The sequence below is a fragment of the Balaenoptera musculus genome, chromosome 1 (genome assembly GCF_009873245.2).
Source record: "Balaenoptera musculus isolate JJ_BM4_2016_0621 chromosome 1, mBalMus1.pri.v3, whole genome shotgun sequence".
Lineage (NCBI taxonomy): Eukaryota > Metazoa > Chordata > Mammalia > Artiodactyla > Balaenopteridae > Balaenoptera > Balaenoptera musculus.
In genome coordinates this window covers 16,553,250-16,576,600 of record NC_045785.1, presented here as the reverse complement: position 1 = coordinate 16,576,600, position 23,351 = coordinate 16,553,250, and the positions used below count along the sequence as shown (strand labels likewise).

Sequence of the window (23,351 nt, the reverse complement as noted above, 5' to 3'; positions counted from 1 at the left end):
CCTCCCGCGGCCTTGGCTGAGCCCTGCTACCCACCAAGGTCCCCCCGGAGCCACAGGATCACCTAGCTGCCTGCTTCCTGCCCACGCCCTGTGCCCTGGCAGCCAGGGTAGCAGGAAGGGGCGGGAACACAATGTTCCAATATGTGGAGACTCGTTTGGCAGAGAAATGGGGGCTGGGTCAGCTCTCTCTGGGTCTGGGGCTGCAGAAGCCAGAAAGGGGGAGGGGGAGGCAGGTGAGCCGTGGAGAAGGGAGACGGAGGGGGTTCTTGAGGGAGTGAGGGAGGCTGGGGAAGGGGAGGGAAAGTTAGGGGGAGGCAGGATCTAGGATGGGGAAATGGGGACCCCCCCCTCACTATTCAGACCTCTGGTCTGAAACTATCTGCCTGTCTCCCTGCCCCACCAGCCTGAGAGCTCCTTGAAGGCCAGAAAACATTACAGTCCCTGGTATTACCCCAGAAGGGAGCCCAGGGCCTGGCCCAGAGTGTCTAAAGGACCTTTATTATGTGACACCACCGCCACCAGCAACTACAACACCAGAAACAAAGCTACCACTTTCCATCTGAGCCGCCTTGGGAGAGAACGAACGTAACTGAACCCCATGCAAAGAGTACACACTGCGTGATCCCGTTTACGTCAAATACAAAAGCAGGAACAGCTAATCTATGGTGTTAGAAGTCAAGGAGCAAGGACTGGAGGGGGGCGCGGGGGGACCCCTGGCTGCTGTCATGTTCAGTTTCTCAACCTGGATGCTGGTCATACAGACACGTGCAAAGTTTGTGAAAATTCACTCTGTACACCGGTGCAGGTCTCTCTATGTATGTTATGTGTCAACAGATTTTGAAATCAATGAGCTGAAATCCCCAGAGTCTTGGGAAGCAGCCGCTACTGTCCTCACTTCACAGAGCCCGTGGGAGGGCTGACCGCATTGCCAGCAGGTTTGAGGGTTCCAGCGAATGCCATTCCCCTGCCCTTTCCTCCTAGAGGTGGGAGGCTTGGGGCTGGAGCTCACCTTGGAGAGGGCCACGTAGGGAAACTTGTCCATCTCCAGCCTGGTCTCCTCTCCCGGGCTGTGATGGAGCTGACCCTTGAGGATGCGGGCCGCCGTCACCGTGGAGACGCCCATCCCTGTGGCGGGGGCGGGGGGCGGGGGGGCTCAGTCTCTCGGGCTCCCAGCCTCTCCAATCAGCCCTCTTGGGCACCCAGAGCTCCCTAGAGTTAGGTGCCAAGGCAGGCCGAGCAGTGGGCACCAGAGCATGACCGGGTGGCCCCTTTCCTCCTTCCCTCCCGAGACCCTCGGGGTTCACAGCCTGGCTCTCCCATCCTCTTCAACATGCCCCCAGGGCCCCAGCCTCTGCAACACAGCCACCTTCACCTCTGCCTGGCTCCCTGGGCCCCCATCCAGCCCCTCCCTTGGGCCCCCAGGCCTCACCGTCTCCTAGGAACATGATGACATTCTTAGCCACGTTGGTGTTGAGAGTCTGAAGCCTCAGGGCATTTTTCAGGGTCTGCTGAGCTTGGTCTCTCCAGTACTTGGGGTCTTTCTCTTTCTCTGTACGGACAGAGAGGCAGAGTTATTTGGCAGGGGGTGGGGCAGCTTCCCATCCCCAGCCACTACAGACGCCAACTTCTCATTGCAGAAGGCTGCCTGGACTCGGCAGAGGAAGCAGTAGTTGCCCATCTCAGACAGCCGGCATGAGATCTGCAAAACCTATGCCAGTCCCATCCTCCAAACGAGCCTGTGGACCCTGGGTCTTCTACCCACATCTGAGGCTGGAAAAACCAAGGCTCAGAGACACCAAGCGACTTGCCCAAGAAGGCCACACCGCTCTGGCAGACACTGGCAGAGCTGGGCTTCACTCCAAAGCCCACGCTCTTTCCTTCCACCCAGCAGAGAGACATTGTGCTAAGGCAGCAAATGAATTGTGCTAGCACAATTAGGAGGGTGATGTTTAACTTATTCAAGAGAACAAACTACTTCCAACTGCAGGAGCCCCCAGATGTATCCAGCCATCAATTATAAACTCTGCCTGGCTTATTCATTAGAGTAGGCTCCGCAGGAACCTGACTTAGCAACAGCTATTTAGCTGTGCTGGAAAGCAAGACTTGCCTGTTGTTTAACGTATCAGACTTAAAGTAGCCGAGAACAGCCTCACTCCTGTAAGGATAAATTAGCAAAGACGACGTTCTGTGTCCCTAATCTTGAGAAAAATTGGGAACCAGGAATGCCCTCTCCTCTCTCTCTCTCTCACGTCCATGAGTCTAGTCGTCAATTCTCCAGTGGAAAGAACACTCTAGTGCCCGACAGTCCTCAGTTAGAACCGCATCTGTGCCAAGCAGCAGCTGTGTGGATAAGCGAGTTCCCTGGACCTTAGTCTCCTCCCTGTCAGATGCAGGTGTTTGTACCTCCCTCTCGGGGTCTTCACGAGGACGGGATTTAGATAAGGCAAGCGACACACCTGACCCACAGGAGAGGATCGATGCCCCCCCACCCCAGTAAGTCCTGGAATCCCCTTTTCTTCCAAGCAGAGGCCCAGGATCCCTGTCCACAGGGGTCGGGGTCCCTGCCACCATCTGCTGGTTTGTCTTCTGTACTCGGGCCCCATCAAACCTGCCGGTGGAAGTACAGAAGCCTAGAGAGGGGAGCTCCTTGGGGATTCTCTCTTTCAGTGGCCTCCACTGCATGGATGGAAGGCTGAGGCCAGCAGAGGCGGGAGGGTCCTGTCCAAGGCCATGTTACACATTCATGGGCTGAAGACACAGGCCCATGCTGTGCGGGTGAAGAGCACAGCTCTCCTTTCTTACACACTCACGGTACCCAGGCTCGTGCCAAGCGCCCCGTACACGGCAACAGTACCTTCCCCTCCCCACAGCCTTACAGGGTGGCTACCATTACTTCCTCCACGTTGCGGAATGAGGAAACAGGATTCTGAGACTGAGCCGCAGGGGAACAGAAAACCCACACATCTCCATGGCTGTCTGGGCCTGGGGCAGGCAGCGCAGGCAAGGAGACAGAAGGAAGCAGTTCTCCACCTCAAGCCTGGGACCCATCCACGCCCCACCCCTCCCCCTAGAGGTCCCATCCCCACCCTGATGCCTTAGTCCCCCACCTTCACGCTGGCAGCCCCCAGCGCCACATCTCTCTTCTGAAGCTCCCCAATTTCAGACCTCATGGGCGATGGTCCCTAGCTGGAGCCCGGAGAGCCTTGGCCCTTCCATCCAGCTGTGCGCCTTTAGGCAAGTTCCTGCCACTCAAATTTCTGCCCCAGAAAAATGGGAGGACATAGCTACTTGCAGGCAGTTCTAGGATCAAGTGAGGTAAAGCCTGGGCAAGTGCCCTGAGCCAGTGTTGTTTTTTTTTTAAACTTGGGTTTGTTTTATTTCCAAATATAAGCTTTTCTTATAAATTTATCTTTTAATTGAAGTATAGTTGACTTACAGTGTTGTGTTAATTTCTGCTGTACAGCAAAGTGACTCAGTTATACACATAGATACGTTCTTTTTCATATTCTTTTCCATTATGGTTTATCCCAGGATATTGAATATAGTTCCCTGTGCTCTACAGTAGGACCCTGTTGTTTCTCCATTTTACATGTAACAGTTTGCATCTGCTAGCCCCAAACTCCCTGGGCTAGTGGTTTTGATCAGGGATCCCACTAGCTCTGGGCGGGTTTCAATCTCCCCCCCGCCTTCCTCCCACATACCACGGTGCCAGGGCTTTGGTCAAGGAGCTTCTTTGGCCATTTGGGTGCCATCTGGGTGGTGATGAACTTCTACCCACCTTGCCCTCCCCGCAGCACCTGGCACAGCACCCCCGGGGCTGGGCTGCCATCAGCCTCCCTGTTCCCGTTGCTACTCCTCCAGGTGAGCCCTGTTACCCGTTTGCCAGTTCCCTGCTGTGCCTGCTCCCTGAGAGACTGGGACTCTGGCAGAGCCCTTGTCTTTTTCACCAGCGCCATCCCAGGGTCCGAGAAGGGTTCAGTGGGTGTCAAACTGACTTTATTGTCAGAGGACTGGTTTAAGCAACAGTGGCTTTGGACAACTGAGTATCAGGAGACCATTGTTTTTGGAGACCATTAAATGACGCTCAGAAATGCTCGTGCTGTAATGAATGCTACGTGAAGAGTGTTTGTCAGTACGTACTGTATGACTCCATTTATACGAAGCTCAAAACAGGCAAAACTCGACTAAGGTGACAGGAGTTAGCCTAGTCATTTCCTCTGGCTTGGGGCAGGGCGGGGCAGGGGCAGTGGTTGGGAGGGGCACAGGAAAGCCCTTGGTGTCCCATGATCAATATTCTTTCTTGATCCGGGTGATGGTTACATGGGTACAAAAATATGTCAAAACTCATCAAGCTATACATTTAAGATTTGTGCACTTTGCTGTAAGTTACACCTAATTTTCTTAAAAAAGGAAAAGACCATGATGTAACACCACTACAGACCCATCAGAATGACTAAAATGAAACATACAAAAAACTGAAGCGCTGAATATTTGAAGATGTTTCATTTTGTCGCCTTTTCGTCTTCTCACATTTCATCCATCTGCTCACCTTTCGCTCAGGTGGGTTGTGAGTGCTGAGAAAGCAGGGACTCGGTCCCAGGGTGACCTTGGGCCCCCAAGGACACAAGCCGAAAGGCATCATGGGATCGCAGAGGGAGCAGTGGCCTGGGAATCTAGCAGCTCAGGTTCAGTCCCCAGGGCTGCTACTGACTTGCTGTGTGACCTGGGAGGGCCAGTCCCTTCTCTGAATCCCAATTCCCTCATCTGTTGAAATATATTCTTCCTACGAGCACCCACTCCCTGCCTGCACTGTGACTGTCCCTTATAATTCCCACAACAGCCTGAAGGAGGAGAGATTATTATCTCCACTGGACAGATGGAGAAATTAAGGTTCGGGGAGGGCAAGTGGGACTTCCAGCCACATGATGGACTGAGCCAAGGAGGGCTCCCCTCCTACAACAGACACTGAAATGCTGGAAAAAAAAAAAAATCAAGAACAGTATATGACTTGAAAAAGGAAGAAAAGGGGGAAGGGAAATCCCCAGGAGGCGGAAATTGAGAGGGTATTCAAAACCAGAAAGGTAAACAGGAGCTGAGGCTGAAGGACCCTTGCGGTGTCAGACCAAATACAAGCCTAGGCTGAAACTATTTTCAGGTACATGTTTTGCCTGGTAGCTGTGGAAGGGATGGGGACGGAAAGCCAGTCATAAAAATGTGAACTCAACTCCAAATCTGAGCCGGAATTTATAGTGTAAGAACCAAAAACTGAGAAATTAACATAAGTACTCTCGGGCTTCCCTGGTGGCGCAGTGGTTGAGAATCTGCCTGCTAATGCAGGGGACACGGGGTCTAGCCCTGGTCTGGGAAGATCCCACATGCCGCGGAGCAACTAGGCCCGTGAGCCACAACTACTGAGCCTGCGCGTCTGGAGCCTGTGCTCCGCAACAAGAGAGGCCGCGATAGTGAGAGGCCCGCGCACCACGATGAAGAGTGGCCCCCGCTTGCCGCAACTAGAGAAAGCCCTTGCACAGAAACGAAGACCCAACACAGCCAAAAATAAAAATAAATAAATAAATAAATAAATAACATAAGTACTCTCATAGAATTAGTTGAAGAATCAAACGTAATACTGCACTGTAGAAACACTTTTGTACGAGTTTACAACAGGAAACAAAAACAAAACAACAACAACAACAAAACTGTTGAAGGTGAGTTTACAAGCAAGAATTACAAAATATAAGGAAATGTACTATCATGAGGGAGAGTTAAGCAGACGAAACCAACAGGAGACTTAACATACCACAACTTGGAAGAGTTTATAGAATAAGTTCTATTTCAGATTCTTTGAGGTAAGAGAGAATAGAAACCCCAATTAAAGAATAATATAAAGAGAAAAAGAGTGACCTTTCCAACACTAGCACATGTAGAGGCTGGGATTTCCTGCTCTGAACATTTGTTTCCAGCTCTTAAATACTTTGGATGGTTCTATGACCCTGAACACAGACACTGCCCTCATCCTATCCTTCCTGCACCATGTCTCCCCCTCCCTCCACCCTTGCCCCCCATCCTACCTGGCACTAAGGAGTTGGTAAGGCAGGTGCCAATGGCCAGCACTAAGAATGGTGAAATCATGGTGCACTCCAAGACCTGCTTTTTCTCTGGAGCCCAGAGGTATGATGGATATGGGTGGGAAGGGTGGGCTGCCAGTGGTCAGTAGTTAATTGATGTTCCAATCCTAGAAAAAAAAAAAAAAGACATGAAGGTCACAGCTCCAGAGTTCATTTGTTCATTCACTTATTCATTTGTTGATTCATTCATTATTCACCTATTACAAAAGACTAGGCATTTAGATGCAAAACCTAGGTGGTCCCTCCCTCAAGAAGCTTAATCACATAAACAGTTGTATAGGCATAAATGAGTTCCATGCTGCAAAGTGGTTCCTTCTCCTTTCCCAAGTGAATTCCCACTTTCAATCCACCTGAAGCCCAGAACCCACCAGTGTTCACTTTCTGTGTAGTGCTTCTCAAACTGCAGCATGCATCAGAATCTTCTAGAGGGCTTGCTGAAACAGATTCCAGTACCCTCCACCCCTAGCCCAGAGACTCCAACTGCATTTCTAACAAGCTCCCAGGTGCTGCAGCTACTGCTGCTGCTGGTTTGTGGACCCCACTTTGAGAAGCACTGCTCTAGAACATCAGCCTTTAGCCTTGAATTACCCATGTCCCAAGCACATCAGAGACAAAACAAAGGGTCCACCTTTTCTTACAGGGACACCTACATTTGCTCTTACAGGACAACTATATTTGCTACGTTCTCTTCTAGAGCTTGTCATTTATGGCGAGAGATATAAAAACCATAGGAGGGACATACAGGAAAAGATTGTCTTATAAGAGTGGCCATTTCTGGGCAGTGACATTTTAGGTGACTCATTATTTTTTCATTGTCTTTTTTGCATTTTCCAAATTTTCCTTCTGTGTTGAGATGTTACCTTTATAATTTTTTAAAAAAATGTTATTAAAAAAAAAAAAACTGGAAGGAAATACACCAAAATGTTAACTGGTTTTCTCTGGGCAGTAGGACTGTGAATGATTATTTCTTCTTTAATTTTTTTTTTGAATTTTCCAAATTGCCTAAAATGAGCATGTATTAATGGCCTAAGAAAGTTTTTAAACTGTGGTCATCCTGTTAGGATCACATGGGATAATCCCATTGGCAGCTGCGAAATGTAAATACTAACCATTTTGTGTACAAATGTTACTGGAAGATGAGGAATTTTAAATGGCAAGAGTTTCACTGGGAAATAATGTTATTATTTCCACCAAAATCAAGATAAAAATGATCATTTCATTTGTTGTGGGAAATGGCAGTGATACACAACATTCTACCATTAGACAGAGTGGGCTGTTAGGTAAGAAACCACTCTAACTGGAAAAAGGGATGTTGATTCAACCTTAAAAATGTGCATGGAGGGAATTCCCTGGTGGTCCAGTGGTTAAGACTCTGCACTTCTACTGCAGGTGGGCATGGGTTCGATCCCTGGTCGGGGAACTAAGATCCCGCATGCCACGAGGTGCGGCCAAAAAAAAATTTTTTTTAAGTGCACTCGGGTGCTTTTCTACTGCCTTCCTTGTCCACCTGGCTCCTTAAAAACCTGGCTTGGGGCAGGGACAGGTGGCAGGAAGGAAAGCACAGGAATTGAAAGGAAATACCTTTCATCTAACATCTAACAGCACTTAACTCTGAGTGGTAGGATTTCAGATGACTTCTAATTCTTTAAGTCTACTTTAGTTTTTCCAAACATTACTAGAGTAAATTCTAACATCAGAAAAAAAGTTATTAAATTGATATACAATATCAATACAATCATTGCATGTACTTCTCTGTTTTGAAAGTAATTCCCTCCTGGTCCATCTCACGTACCACACTGGGAGCTTCTAAGAGCAGAGACTTTGCCTTGTTTGTTTCCACTCCAGTGCTTGGCACAGTAAGTATTTACATCATCAGTTGAAAGTCAGTGCTCTAAGAAGTGGAGGTAGGGAGGAATCACCCAAAATCCTCCCTTTGTGTGTGAAGAAAAGTCCAAGTGTTGGCAAGGAATTGGGACTACCAGAGTATCTGTTCACTGCTGGTAGAGTGTAGATTGGTACAACCACTTTGGAAAACTGACAGTACTACCAAGGTGACACCATACACATGCCCTCTGACCCATTTAACGTCAACAGAAATGTACATGTAGTCACCAAAAGACATATATAAGAATGTTCATATCAGCCCTGTTCATAATGGCTTCAAAACTCTGTCCATCTTCAGCAGGATGAATAAATACATTGTGTGGGTTCACAAGAAGGTAATCCACACACAACAATGAGAATGAATAATTGAGAACTCCATACACCAACATGGATGAATCCTGCAAAGGTGAGGTTGAGTGAAGGAAGCTGACCCGAGAGTATATATAGTGTGATTCTAATGATATAAAGCAGGGGTCCCCAACCCCGGGCCTCGGACCGGTACTGGTCCTCAGCCTGTTAGGAACCAGGCCGCACAGCAGGAGGTGAGCAGCGTGCGAGTGAGTGAAGCTTCATCTACTGCTCCCATCACTCGCATTACCGCCTGAACCATTCCCCCCCTCCCCGTGAAAAAACTGTCTTCCACAAAACCGGTCCCTGGTGCCAAAAAGGTTGGGGACCGCTGATATAAAGTATAAAACCCAAGGGGGGGAGGGGCAATATAGAGGTAGGGGATCAAGAGGTACAAACTACTATGTATAAAATAAGCTACAAGGATATATTGTACAACATAGGGAATATTGCCAGTATTCTATAATTATAAATGGAAAATAACCTTTAAAAATTGTGAATCACTATACAGTACACCTGTAACTTACATAATATTGTACATCAACTATACGTCAATTTAAAAGAATTTTTTAAAAAGTATAAAAACCAACTAAGGGTATTACAAGACAGGATAAAGGCAGAGGGAGATTTGACACAGAAGTGAAGGCTGAGTGAGGACAGAAGATTCAGAGAAGAAAGATGCTAAGCGACTGGCTGTGAGGAAAAAGGCCACAAGCCAAAAAATACAGGAGCCTCCAGGAGCTAGAAAGGCAAGGAAGCGGATTCTCTCTGGAGCCTCCCCAGATGGGAACGGCCCCACCAATGTGTTGATTCTCAGCCCTAAAGACTCTCTTGGAGCTCCTGACTTCCAGAACTGAGGATAGCTTCATATTGTTTTAAGTCACTGTGTTTGCGGTCATTTGTTATGGCAGCGACAAGAAAGTGAATATTGAACATTAAAAAAAAAAAAAAAGGCACTCTCTGCCTTATATGGGTGGGTTCAATCTGAAAATCCAAAAAGCTGTCAATTGAGGATATAGACATTTTGCTGTATGTTATACTTCAATAAAATAAAAACACTACTCTCTGAGAGATTATATGAACAATCCCTAAAGGACACTGATAAAATGTTCACCATAATAACTTATGCGGTAGACAGAGGGAGATGTATGATCTCCTTTGTAGATAGGAAAAACAAGGCTCTGAAAGGAAAAGTGACTCGCCCAAGGTTACAAACAAGCAGGTAGCAGAGCTGAGCTCTAACCACTAAGCTGCCAATTACAGAATTAGCAACGAGGTTACCACGGGGATCCTCCAAGGGTGGCGATTCTCGTTCACCAACTACAGGATGAAGGTTCTGAAGTTTAACACATGGATAGATTCGTGGATATGGATACCCACAAGGATATCCACCACAGTCAGGATAGAGAACAGTTCTGCCAGCCCAAAAAACTCTCTTGTGCTGTCGCTTTGTAGTCAGAAGCTGCCCATGCCTGTACCTGGCAGCCACAGGTCTGTTCTCCATCACTATAGCTTTTTTTGTTTTAATTAATTAATTAATTTTATTTATTTATTTTTGTCTGCATTGGGTTTGTTGCTGTGCGTGGGCTTTCTCTAGTTGTGGTGAGTGGGGGCTGTTCTTCGCTGCGGTGCACAGGCTTCTCATTACGGAGCACAGGCTCTAGGTGCATGGGCTTCAGTAGTTGTGGCATGCAGGCTCAGTTGTTGTGGCGCACGGGCTTAGTTGTTCCGCCGCATGTGGGATCTTCCCAGACCAGGGCTCGAACCCGTGTCCCCTGCATTGGCAGGCGGATTCTTAACCACTGTGCCACCAGGGAAGCCCCATCGGTATAGTTTTGATTGATATTGTATTAAATCTGTGGATCAATATGGGGAAGATCTGCATCTTGACAATGTTCAGTCTTCCAATCATGAAGAAAATATGTCTCTCTGTGCATTTAAATCTTATAGTCTTCAACATACAGATCCTGTTAGATTTATACTGTTGTATTGCACTTTGGGGGGAGCTATTAAAATAGCATTGCTTTTTTTTTTTTTTTTTTTGGCCACGCCGTGCAGCATGTGGGATCTTAGTTCCCCGACCAGGGATCGAACCCCTGCTCCCTACAGTGGAAGTGCAGAGTCTCAACCACTGGACCCCCAGGGAAGTCCCTTTTCTGTTTTGTTTTTTTTTTTGGCCGTGCCGCATAGCTTGCAGGATCTTAGTTCCCTGACTAGGAACTGAACCTGGGTCCTTGCCATCTTCTGTGTAGTCAATCATGTCACTGACAAATAGGGACAGTTTTAGTTCTTCCTATCCAATCTGTATGCCTTTATTTCTTTTTCTTGCCTTATTGTGCTGGCTAGGACTTCCAGCACCATGCTGAATAGGAGAGGCAAGAGTGGACATCCTCATATTGTTCCTAATCTTAGAGGAAAAGCATTCAGCCTTTCAGCATTTGGGGTGGTGTTTTGAGGTGTGAGGTGGAGTAAATTTGGTGGGGAAAATCAGCAGCGTGGTTTTGGACGTGTTGAGTTTAAGATGAAGTGGAGATGTTAAGCGGACTGTTGCATATAGGCATCTGGCAACCGGGAAAGAGTTCTTGGCTAGAGGTATACACTTGGGAACCCTGGGCATAAAGGTGGCATTTAAAGCCTTAATCAAACTTACAAGATCATTTAAGAAGAGGGAATGGGGATGTAGAGAACTATATGATAAAAGCCCTCAGAAAACCAGGAATTGAAATAATTTCTTTAACTTGATAAAGACTTTATATATCAAAAAGAACCTACAGAACCATCATATTTATTGAAGAAACTTTTGGCATATTCCCTTTAACACTGGCTTATGATTAGAAGATTTGGGGGCAACCTCTAGGTCCATAACTAGGGGAAGGAAGTTGTAAAGAGTGGTGGGGCAATATCTATGTGGCAGTAGTATTAAAACTAGAAGTTAAAACAGTAGGATGGGTGGAGTTTAAAAACACAGGATTTCAGTAGTTTGTATGTCAGTGTAAACCACACTCATATATACAACACAGCGTTACTTGCAAGGACACTTATAAATTCAACAACATATTAAATAAAGCATACTAGCATGAAGACCTTTGGAGGGTGGTGGGATTGGTACTGGGGAGCAGGGATGAAGGGGAAAATGAACAAATAAAACAAAAACTGAGCTCATGATAGTACCCCACGCACTAAGGAATATGACTTATTCAACCCTCTGCACCGCAGGTCCAAAACAAACACATAAATAAGGTCCAAAGCAAGCACATAAATAAGGAAAAATAAAAGTGAAGCGTGGCTCCAGGAGCTCTAATGGGCTCATCCAGCCCTGCACGGTTATTCTTATTTGTCTCTCTTCTCTGCTAGCCCGACACTCTGTGAGAGTAAAGACCATCTCTTCTCCATCTCTGACTCCCAACCCCGTGCACATAGAATCAGCTCTGTAAATGCTAACTTAATGAAAAGCTCCATGATTCAGGCTGGAATGCTCTGAATTTTGACCCCAGGGATGTGGCATTGAGAAGGGCCTGTTCTGGAGACAGACAGGTGCCTTCTCCCATTGCCTCTGCCTGGAAAGGAGAATCTAGGAAACCCTTCAGGAGCCAGAGTCTCCCCTGCTGGCTCCTCCTCACGGCCCCCGCCCCTACTCAGAGGCTCCAAGTCCGCTCTCTGGCAGCCCTAGGTGATGGGCTCCGTGGGGCCCAGCCTGGGGCTGCGGGGGCCCCAGCTGCCCACCACCCTCTGCCAATGCTCTACCAGTTCATAATGGAGCCTCCGGGTGTGTGCCAGCCCCATCACTCCCCACCTCCCAGCCGAACCATCTCTGCCAGGCTCCCAGCTACGTGCCCTGATTATTCATGACAAGTGTGCAGATGCCCTGGCTGGGCTCTGGCCTTGGAGGAGAAGCAGCCACTTGGCAGGTCAGGGGAGGGAGCGGAGGCTGGGCCTTGGCCCTGGGGACTGACTCAGCATCCTGGGACAGAGGGCACTGGAGCCCTTTGGAGCTGGGCAGAAAGCCAGCCCTGGGCTGGGTCTCAAAAGGTCCAGGACAAATGACAGAACAATAGGACTGATAAGAATCACTACCACTTCTTGGGCATCTCACTTAATCCTCACAAGTGTTATTAGCTCCTGTTTTACAGTTTAGGAAACTGAGCAAAGGATCTCAGCTAGTCCATGGCCAAGTGCAATTCGATCCCAAGCTGACTCAACCTCTCTGGGCCTCAGTTTCCCCACCACGGAGAGGGAGAGACGCCGGTGCCCACCCTTCCACTATCCCTCAAGAGCAAATAGAAGCCAACTGAATTTAGGGCAGGAGATCTGGCAGAGGAAGGAGTCGGGCCGGGGTGAGTTCTACCTGAGCGGCCTGGCCAGGCGGCAGGTGAAGAAGCAGACCAGGCTCAAGGTCAGCACCAGGAGGAGGAGGCTGAGGACCGCTGTGAGGACCACGTCCATGGTGGGGGACAGGAGGGCCATCTTGAGTGAAGAGGGCCCCACGGAGTAGCCACCACAACCTGTAACACCTAGTCACACTAGCCTTGGATGTCTGCTCCAAAGCTCTGGGTCAGTGGCTGTGACCTGGCTTTGTTCCCTGGGGTTAATCTTCGGGGCTTAGCCCAGGATGGGTGACATGGGAGGGAGGACAATCCATGGGGCTCCCCTCCCCCAGCCCAGTCCTTCCCCACCTGAGGCTTGTTCATTCCTCTTTGTCCATTCATTCTTTATTCCCAAACACTTACTGAGTACCTGCTATGTACCTGGCTCTGTTCTAGGTACTAAAGACTCAGTGGGGGGCTTCCCTGGTGGCGCAGTGGTTGAGAGTCTGCCTGCCAATGCAGGGGACACGGGTTCGAGCCCTGGTCTGGGAAGATCCCACATGCCGCGGAGCAACTAGGCCCATGAGCCACAACTACTGAGCCTGCGCGTCTGGAGCCTGTGCTCCACAACAAGAGAGGCCGCAGTAGTGAGAGGCCCGCGCACCGCGATGAAGAGTGGCCCCCGCTCGCCACAACTAGAGAAAGCCCTCGCACAGAAACGAAGACCCAACACAGCCATAAATAAATAAATTAATTAATTTAAAAAAAAAATTAAAAAAAAAAAAAAGACTCAGTGGGGAGGAGGACAGACACGGTCTCTGATTTCTTGGAGATTCCTGACCGGCCAGGGTAGGAAAAAGCACTACTATGTGCCAGTCATTGTGCTGGGCACCTTGTGGGATAAAAGCACAGAAGGAAAGGAACCCCTATCTGGGGTCACAATAGTTTTTTCCCCAGCAGCAGTGGCCGTTCCACCCCATTTACATGCCCAGGAACCTGAGTCTGCACTGAATCAGCCAGAGGGGTGAACTCATGTCCAGAATAAGAGCAACTGCTCTTACTGAGCACCAACTGTGTGCCAGGCCACATATGAGCTAGATACTAGCATCCCCACTTCCAGATGAAGGAAACATGCTCAGAGGTGCAAAGATGGAGTTGGAATTTGAACCCAGATCTGCTGGCCTCCACAGCTGTAATAACCCCAGCTCCTGCACTGCCTCAGATCTAGGATAGCACCAGCCCTGCAGGGCAGCAAGGAGGCTTCAGTCAAGTCTCAGCCAGGTGTTGGCCGTCACCAGAGAGTCAGCACATACAGGCTGGAGGTAGCTGAGCTGTCACCTGCCTGGAGGGGTCTTTTCTGCTTCCAAAGTGTCCTCAACCCCTTTTTCATTTTCTCTTGGGTTCCGACAACATCTCATCAAGTCAGGATGGTGACTATGGTTCTCATCTTACAGATTCAGAAGCTGAGGCTCAGAGAGGTGAAGCCACTGGACACACACAGAGCCCGGAAGCAACCCCAGCTATGTGCCTATGAGACCAGGCCTTTTCCCATTATATTTCCTGCCTCTTGGGACACCTCAGATCCCAAGGTACAAAGCACCCAAGGTTGGGGGGAGATGCTTTTACCCTCTCGGTGCCAAGGGAGGGGCCCTGTTCCTGGCCCCAGAAAGGCCACTGAGCTCACCATGACAACAGGAAACCCATCGCATCACTCCATTAAACCTTTTTCTTTCTCACTTTGTATCAGATCTTCCTACTGCATCAGATTTTCACCACACCTTAGTGACACAGGCAGGGTGGAGTGATTAGCCCCACTGATAGATGGGGAAACTGAGGCTTATCAGGGAAGTCACTCGGTCAGCTGTCAAACAACCAGCAAGTCTGGTCCAAGTCCCAGCTCCATCACTTCCCAGCTGTGTGATGCTGGGTCAGTCCGTGCACCTGTGAGCCCATTGCCTTATCCTCCTAACATCCATCTCCCATTCAGGAGAGCCCAGAGGTGGGCCAGGCACTGAATATACCTGATATTACTTTAATCCTTATTAACAAGTGAGCACTAGATACAGTTGTCCGCTTTTCCAGGTGAGGGAATAAAGGCCCAGGGGACCATGGTGAAGATGACCCAGGGTCACACAGATGGGAGGTGCTGAGCCTGGCTCTGCACAGGACTCCACACAGGACCTACCCAGGTCACCCCTACTCCAGACTCTTTCCACCACAGCTCACCCAGGGACCCTCCCCGCCCCATCCAGCTCCCAGGCCTGGGACACCCTCTAAGGCTCCCCTACTCACCAGCCTAATAAATCAATACGAGATCCAAGAAGTTTCACCTTGTGCTCACCAGCAGTATCTGGTGGGGCCAGAGGGACAGTTATTTGTCCTTAGGGAACCCCCAGTCTAGAGGACACAGTCCAAAAATGTCTGAGCTGGGAAGGGTCCTTTGACCAGATTTTCCCAAATGTCCCAGACCACAAAAATCACTTGGGGTGACTGTGGGAAAAGTCCTATTCCCAAGTGGTACCCAGGGAGGTATATAGCCTAGGAAGTGTATGAGGTGGGTGATGGAAGTATTCTTTACAATGATCTGGGAGGTGTTGATAGTTTAAAGTGTATATATGTATGGGATTTCCCTGGCGGTCCAGTGGTTAAGAATCCACCTTCCAATGCAGGGGACGCGCCTTCCAATACAGGGGACGCGGGTTCAGTCTCTGATTGAGGAACTAAGATCCCACATGCCGCAGGGCAAATAAGCCCACGTGCCACAACTATTGAGCTCTCGCGCCTCAAGGAGAGAGCCCATGCACCACAACTAGAGAGAAGCCTGTGTGCCACAACGAAGAGCCCATGTGCTGCAACTAAGACCCAACACAGCCTAAAGAAAGAAAGAAAAGAAAGAAAAATTTAAAAAAAAGAAAACTTTAAAAAAAAAAGTGTATATATGTAAAAATTCATCCAGGGGCTAATAACCCCTACCCTGCCCATATTGTTAGGTGTGATAAAGTGCTGAGGAGACTTAAGGGAGTGTTGAGAAGGAGAAGGTGTCATGATGTGGCTGTATTCAAACTTTAAAAGAGATTAAAGAGACATAACAACCCCTCCCCCCTAATTAATTCCCAGCCCCACCTCCCCCCCAGAACTTCTCAGTCAGAATCTCCCAGGGCAGGGCCTGGAAAGTCATCCTATGAGCAGATTAGTTTGGGAAACATTGCCTTAGACATTATCCCATTGCCCAGAGAGGAAGACTAAGGCCTAAAGAAGAAGAAAGACTTACCCCAGGCCTCCCAGCTCCTACTCCCCGTAGACACACACAGGGAACAATCAGAACTAGCTCGGAGCCAGTGCCCTCTGGGCTGTCAGCTGCGCCTTCTTGGCTCTTTCAAGGAGCTGTGGCTGAAGAGAAGGGCTTAATGTTCCTTGTGCTTCCGGGGGGACGTGGGGAATGGGAGGGGCGTTGAAGGGGGTCTTGCAACATCAAACTGGGCTGCAGCAGCTGCTGGGGGAGGGAGTGCCACTAAAGATCAGCCCAGGAACATCTCACCTGCAGGGTCAGAGAGAAGGAACATAGAACCGCTCTCTCAGCCAAGCCCAGCGTCTCTGGCAAGCCTTGTTGGCCGGGACTCTATTCATTCACTGATGGAAGTTATTTATGGCTGCCATAAAGCAGCCTCTGGGTGAAGGCTCTGGAAGGAATGTGTGCTGGTCAGGGTAGGCTGCAGGTCAGACCCAAGGAGGGACTTCCCCAGAGGGCAGTAGGCCAGGTGCTGGCATAGAGCAAGGCTCAGACCTCTAGCCGCTGCAGACAGCACCTCATCTCGACAAAAAAACAGACGCGGGCCTGCCTGGGGAGGCTTGGCGTCAGCCCTGCCTGCTGCCAAGCCACTGCATCTTTAGGGCTGTGATGAAAGGCCAGCTGTCCCCCTGAGCACCTCCAGCCTCAGCACCTCTGCACACTGCGTTCCCTGGTCTGGAATGTTCCCTGCTGTCCATCCGATAAAGTCCTCCCATCACCCTTCCCCCTCGACCTCAGCTCTGCTGGGCTGCCCTGCAGCCCAGCCCCAGCCCAGGCGGTAGCTACAGTTCCTCCCCAAGCTCCCAAAACCCAGCCGCTCAAGACCTTGGTCACGTTTATCAGAGTCAGAGAACCATGGGTGGTCGCCTCCTCACCATGGGGTGAGCTCCTAGAAAGCAGGGATCTTGCTCTGTGGATGTTGGCAGCCCCACGGCTGGCAGAGCCGGGTGCACAGCTGGCTGGCTGGGCAGGAATGTGGGTAGGTGGGTGGAAGGGTGGCGGGTCAATGGTGAGTGACCAAAGAGGCAGCTCGGCAGCAGGAAGCAAGCTCTGGAGCCAGGGCTCCAGGTTCAGATCCTGCCTCTGCCCCTCTTGAGCTGGGTAGCTCAGGGCCAGTGACCCCACCCCTGGGGCCTCAGGTTTCTCATCTGCAAAGTGGGAGACGAATAAAATCCATAGGGTCCTTGTAAGGATTATATGAGTTAATGCACAGAAAGGCTTAAAACAGGGCCTGGGACACAGTAAGTGGGCAATGAATGTCACCCAGCAGCCATGATCACTGGGCAGGGGAGGATGGAGTGAGGGGTAAGTGGGCAGGTGAGGGGCTGGAGCTGAGAAGGGACAGACCCTTCTCTGCCCACTCGGCCAGCAGCCATTTACCCTTGTGCTCATCACAGACCTGCCCACCTGGAAGGCCCGCGAGGTCTTTCTAGCTCTAAGGCTCTAGAAACCAAAAAGCTTACCTGGCTGCTGTGCACCTCCACTTGGGGGAGGGGTTAAATAGGGGGTGGAGGTTCCAGTTCCTATAGTCAAGGGGCGCTATGTTTCCTGAGAGAACCAGATTTGTCTGTCTGCCTGTCTCCCTCTCACAGACAAACATCCCACCAGGAGGCCTGATGCCTTCTCTTCCTCTTGAAGGAGAAAGAGAAAGAGACCACCTAGGGTCAGCCGGGAAGATTCCACGGAGTGGGTGGGAGGAGAGCCAGGTTGGAAGGATGGTAGGGTTGAGATGAACAGAGAGAGAAACAGCGCTCCCTACAGGAGAAACTGAATGTGCAAAGGCAAGGAGGTAGGAATGAAGTATTTAGAGGTGGGGAGAAAGGCAGGAGCCGGCAGTTGGTGACAGAGGACAGAGAGGCAGCCAGGACCGACCACAAAGGGCTTTGCTCCCTGAGCTCAGCCTGGTCAAGAGCAGGCGCTTGGCATCCCCGCCTGACTTACACGTCTCTTGCCAGCCCATTTCACAAGTGAGGACTTCGCAGCTCAGATGGTCTGCCCCTCGCCCAAGGCCACACAGCAGAGCTGGAATCGGAAGCCTCAGGGGTCTGGGTTCCAGAGCTAAAGATTTTTCTGTGGCTTCCTGGGGCGCCTGGCCGGTCTGGATGCCACAGACTGGCTCTGTGGGCAGAAGACTGAAGCCAGTCAAGGTTCATCTGGTGGGAGGAGAGCTGGCAGCAGGGAGGCGGGGGAGGGAGATGGCAGGGCCCAGAGGCACCGTGCCTGGGGTGGCTGGAGCGCCTGGGCAGAGGGGTGTCAGGGATGGCTGCTCCACGGGCACACAGGCTCCCACCATCCCACGCAGAGGACATGTTCTGTCCCAGGCCACCTTGCTCTGAGCCAAGCCTGGGAGCTGAGTGGTGGGGTGGGGGGAAGGAGCATGTGCTGTGTGTCCCTGAGGTGTTTGTCATCCCCTGCACTCTGGCACCTCACTCAGCACTCCTGCAGTGGGAGCCCCTCTGGTACCAGGAGACGTAGCCATCCCATCCTTACTCTCACAGTGGACAACAAGAAAAGGAAGGCACAGAGAGGGTATACAACCTGCCCAGGGTCACACAGCAATCATCAGCAGGGATAAGTCTCCCCACTAACCAGCTAAGATTTGGGAGGCTATTACCAGAAGCACAAGGCAGTCTGTGAGGCACAGCATGGATACCAATGTCTTGGAATTCCGGAAATCAGTGATTTCTGTCAACTGAAAAGAAGATTTCAAACTGAGACTACTCTAGAAAAACCCTTACTTTATATACTTTGTCATTGTATTTGTAATAATAATAGCATACCTTTTCATAGCATTTACTATGTTCCAGACATTGTTCTAAACACTTTACCTACATTAACTCATTCAATCTCCACAACAACCTACTAGGTAGGCACTATTATTATACCCATTTTACAGGTAACAAAACAGAAGCACAGAGAGATCGTGCTTGCTCAAGGTCACACAGCCAGTAAGTGACCAAGCCAGAATTCAACGTCACCTGTAGATGTTTCTGTCTCCCAGGGCCAAGTGTAAACTCCTAAAGCAGTCAGTAAGACTGAAAACAAACCACATTTGTTCTGTCTGCAATATGTACGTTATGTGTTTGTAGATGAATGGAATACACACAGCTACCATGTGACTTATACTCACTACACACTCTTCCCAAATGTCACTTTACTGTATGTGCATCACAACCCCCTGAGGGAGGGCTTCTTACCCCCACTTTATGGAAGAGAGGTGAGGTGACTTGCCCCAGGTCACACAGCATGAGAGTGGCCAAGGACTGACTGAGTCCAAGTCCTTGATCACAGGTGGCCTGCCCTGCAGAGGGGACGACCTGGGGTGTGCAGCAGAGACGGGGGGCGGGGTGGGGAAGACCTCGGCTGGAGACCTGGCTCCACCCCTGGACAGGCCAGTGACCCTGGACACACCCCTCCTCCCCCACAATCCCCTACTTCAGCTGGTCCTCATGCAGGACCCTGGACCACCGTGGCTTTTCCCCCTCCCGGCCCCCGACGCCCGACGTGCTCTGGCAGCCTTCCCCTAGGAGATGAAACCTCCATTCCATAGACAGCCCCACACAGGCCTTGTAAGAAGAGGCTGAGGCGGCTCTGGACTTCAGGGAAATAGGCCATGAACTTGTAACCTTCTGAGTGGCGGCCAACACAAGCAGTATCCGTCGGTGGCAAGTGCCGGGTTTCTCGAATGCCTGCCTTGCGTCAGAACAGGGAGTACACGGACGTTCCCAGAGACAGGTCTCACTGCCCTGGGCCCACGGTAATAGCGCTCCTCACGTTCCCAGAGAACCTTCCAGCTGGTGGAGGCTCCTGGCACTATTACATTTGATATCCATGGTGACCCTGGGAGGTACAGGGCAGGGATGTGCCCCAACCTCCAGGCAGGAAATGTGGACCCACAGAGGTGAGGGTCTCACCCAAGGGCGCACAGCTGAGCAGAGCCCCCAGATTGCTTACTGGCTTTGTGACCTTGGGCACATCACTTCCCCTTTCTGGGCCTCAGTTTTCTCACGGGTCCAATGGGGATAATCACAGAGAGTGCCTATATCACTGTGCTATTATAGGAAGGATAACTGCACAATAAACAATGAGATCAAGGCCCAGGGCTTGGTCCATATTAAACACTCAAAATAAATGTTAGCTAGTAGTAAAGGTGATAACGAGTGTGCCAGGCACTGTTCTAAGTGCTTTCCAGGCATTCCTTCATCTACTCCTCACAACACCATGTGGTAGGTGCTATCATTGCTCCCACTGCACAGAGAAGTTAAGTAACTTGGCCAGGGTCACACAGCTATTAACAGGACACTATGAAGGGGGAAAAGGAGAAACTCATAATGAATGAAGCACCTATTATGTACTGGGAGCTTTTTGTTCAGCCTTCTAAGAAACCAGTCATGTGGGAATTATCAGCCCGGGTCAGAAGAGAAAACTGAGGCTCCAAAGGGGGGAGGGAAGTGCGGGGTCACACAGCAACCACGTGGGAGAGCTGGGATGCAGGCCAGGCCTGTCTGGCTCCATCAGTGTGCTGGCTCCCCCACCTCAGTCACGTGCCAAGACAACTTCCATCACAGTCACCATTATGGGCGGCAGACCCCGATGCCTTGGCCACCCCCGGTACAGGGAGCCCCACGTCAGTGTGTCACGTGACCTCCCTCTGCCTGTGTGGCAGTGTGCGTGTGTGAGTTTGTGTGCATGTGTATGCGCGTGCATGCCGGGGTCCTGGCAGTGAGCGAGGCAGGGCTCCCATTGTGTGTGTGCCCAGCCCCGTGACCAGTCCTCACGTCAGGCTGTTCCCTCTGCCCCCAGACCAGCTCTTCCTGGGCTTTCACGTGATTGCAGCTTCCTGGGGACCTCTCATATCTGGAACGGGCGCTCCCTCCGTAAAGGGAGGGGCTTCAGTCACACTGGCTCCCTCCCTCCCAGGTCAGCCCCTCTGGGTTTATAATTTTACACAAAGAGGCTGAGATGGGTGGGGGCAGCTCAGGGTTACAAGTCAGAGTCCTGGCCAGTTACTCAAGGGTTGTTTTCTCATCTGCAAAGTAGTGATAATAAGTGCCATTCCACTTCCAATATTGGCTTCTTAGGAGGGAAGGAACTTTGCAAACTGTAAAGTGCTATGCAGATGTTTCTATGGCTTTATGTTGTTTCCCCTTCTGATGACTGTAGTAGATACGTGCTATAATTTTTGGCCACCCAGAATCCATTCCCCTTTCCTAACAATACCACAAAGTTTCCTTGGGGGGCTTCCCTGGTGGCGCGGTGGTTGAGAGTCTGCCTGCCAATGCAGGCGACACGGTTCGAGCCCTGGTCTGGGAGGATCCCACATGCCGCGGAGCAGCTGGGCCCGTGAGCCACAATTACTGAGCCTGCGCGTCTGGAGCCTGTGCTCCGCAACAAGAGAGGCCACGATAGTGAGAGGCCCGTGCACCGCGATGAAGAGTGGCCCCCGCTTGCCACGACGAGAGAAGTCCCTCGCATAGAAACGAAGATCCAACACAGCCATAAATAAATAAATAAATAATAAAATAAATTAAAAAAAAAGAGAGGAAGAATTCTTAAAAAAACAAAACAAAAAAAAGTTTCCTTGGGAAGTGACTCTCTCTTTTCCAGCCAACTGGTTTGGGTAGGACTGATCCTACCTCCAGGCTCCAGGTGGGTCCTGACTGGCTTAAGCTCAAGACTCTCTCCACCTGGATGGTGTGTTGTGAGGGTGTGGGGCGATCGGGAGGGGCACTGTGTGCAGCCTGAAGATAAGGCAAGCTCTCAGAAGGTGGAGTAGAGAGATGCAGAGAATCTGAGTCTTTGATGACGCTGCTTGAGCCCCTGGATGCAGCCATGCCTGAAGCCTACTTCTGAACATCCAAGTTTCATGAGCTAGTTAATTCCCCATATTGCTTACCTTGGATTTTCTGTTACTTGGAACACAGAGTCTGACCTCAGAACTCCAGTTCAGCCTGTTTTTCTCAGCCCCTTACATTGTAAGCAACCACATCATGTCACTCATCTAGTTGTTTCTACCAAAGGAAAAATCTTGCAAACAAGCTAAAGATGGGTCAATAAGTTTCAAGTGCATGGTAAAATGAGGCCAACCAATACAAGCTTGGTTTTCTTCTTGGAATCTATAAACTTGTAGAATTGTAGGAGGTCCTTGGGCAGGATTTGCCTAAAAGTCCTACTGTGTGCAGGACTCGGACCCTCCCCTTCCAAGGTTGTTGTCAGTTGAGTTTAACAACTCTTTGACTACCATGTTCCAAGTGTCTACTGTGTGGCTGGCCCTGCACCAAGGGCCACAGGTACAACTTCTGCCTTCTAGGCCCTTCAGTCTAGTGATGATTGGTCACAATACACATTTTTACTATATTTTACACAAAGCCCTAGGAGGCTGGCATACAGGGGGGAAACTGCTACACCCATTTCACAGAGGAGGAAACAGAGACTCAGAGAGGTGCAGTGATTTGCCGAACATCCCTCTGGTAAAGAGGGGCAGGGCTAGGCCACAACCCTGGATCTGCCTGCCTCCAAACCCAGTGCTTTTTCTTCTAGCCTTTGGGGTGGCAGGGATGGCGCTGGGACTGACATTTCTTTGAGGTAGTCTGTTCCACTTAGGGGCAATCAGAATGGTTTAAAAAGCTAAAGAAAGCAGGGAAGCCAAGTATCATGGGCTTCCTGTTTGCCCCAAGAGTCTTGGCTCCATGAGAAGCCCCAGTACTCAGGCCCATCCGGTTTTACTCTCCTAAAGGACTCACCTCCTACAGGCTGTGGACAGAGAGGGACCAGCCACAACCTTAAAATCCAGGCCCCAGATGCTTTCATGGGCAGCCCTTGGCACCCCAAGTGAGCTGTCCTGGCCTCTCTCGTGCCTCTGTCCTGCATCTCTAAGATCCAACTGACACGGCCTCAACATCCCCTATCCCCTAGGGTCTTCCCTATATGTTATTCAACCAACATTCATTCGACCACTGTTTATTGAGCACCTACTATATGCAAGGGGCTGTTCTAGGTGCTCAAATCCCTGCTGGTGGGGTGAGCAGACAATAAGAAAATAAGTAAAATCAATAGGATGCCAGGTAGTGGTAAGTGAGATGGAGAAAAAGAAGTGGGGGGGGAGGAGAGTTGGTATTTGCAGTTTTAAATAGAGAGATCAGAGAAGGTCTCACCACGAAGTCATCTCACTGGAGGCTTGCAATAATCCCACGCAGGCAAGAATGTGATTCCCAAACTGCAAATAAGGAAACTGAGGCTTCAGGATTAAATCGAGTCTACACATGCCAATCTAACCAGCTGTGGAGCTGAGATTCTGGTGCAGGGCTACTGCTGCTCCCCCACGTACCCTCTCCCCTACCAAATGGTACTAGCAGCCCTTTTGCAGGCTCTGAGAGGTAAAGCCACATATCCGGACCT

General features: G+C 50.2%; 1 protein-coding gene across 2 annotated transcripts in view; it reads right to left on the bottom strand.

The window, feature by feature from the left end:
- ALPL (alkaline phosphatase, biomineralization associated) overlaps positions 1-23,351 on the bottom strand; it is a 60,112-nt gene that overhangs the window by 13,395 nt on the left and 23,366 nt on the right. Inside the window, exons 1-4 of one of the 2 annotated variants that reach the window (XM_036834992.1) lie at positions 15,936-16,021; positions 6,072-6,235; positions 1,430-1,549; positions 1,010-1,125 (exon numbers count right to left, since the gene is read on the bottom strand). In XM_036834992.1, coding sequence (XP_036690887.1) covers positions 1,010-1,125; positions 1,430-1,549; positions 6,072-6,132 — 297 coding nt within the window. In that variant the 5' untranslated portion in view covers positions 6,133-6,235; positions 15,936-16,021. Of the gene's footprint in view, positions 1-1,009; positions 1,126-1,429; positions 1,550-6,071; positions 6,236-15,935; positions 16,022-23,351 lie in introns of those variants that run through there. The other variant, XM_036834983.1, reaches the window with a different exon arrangement.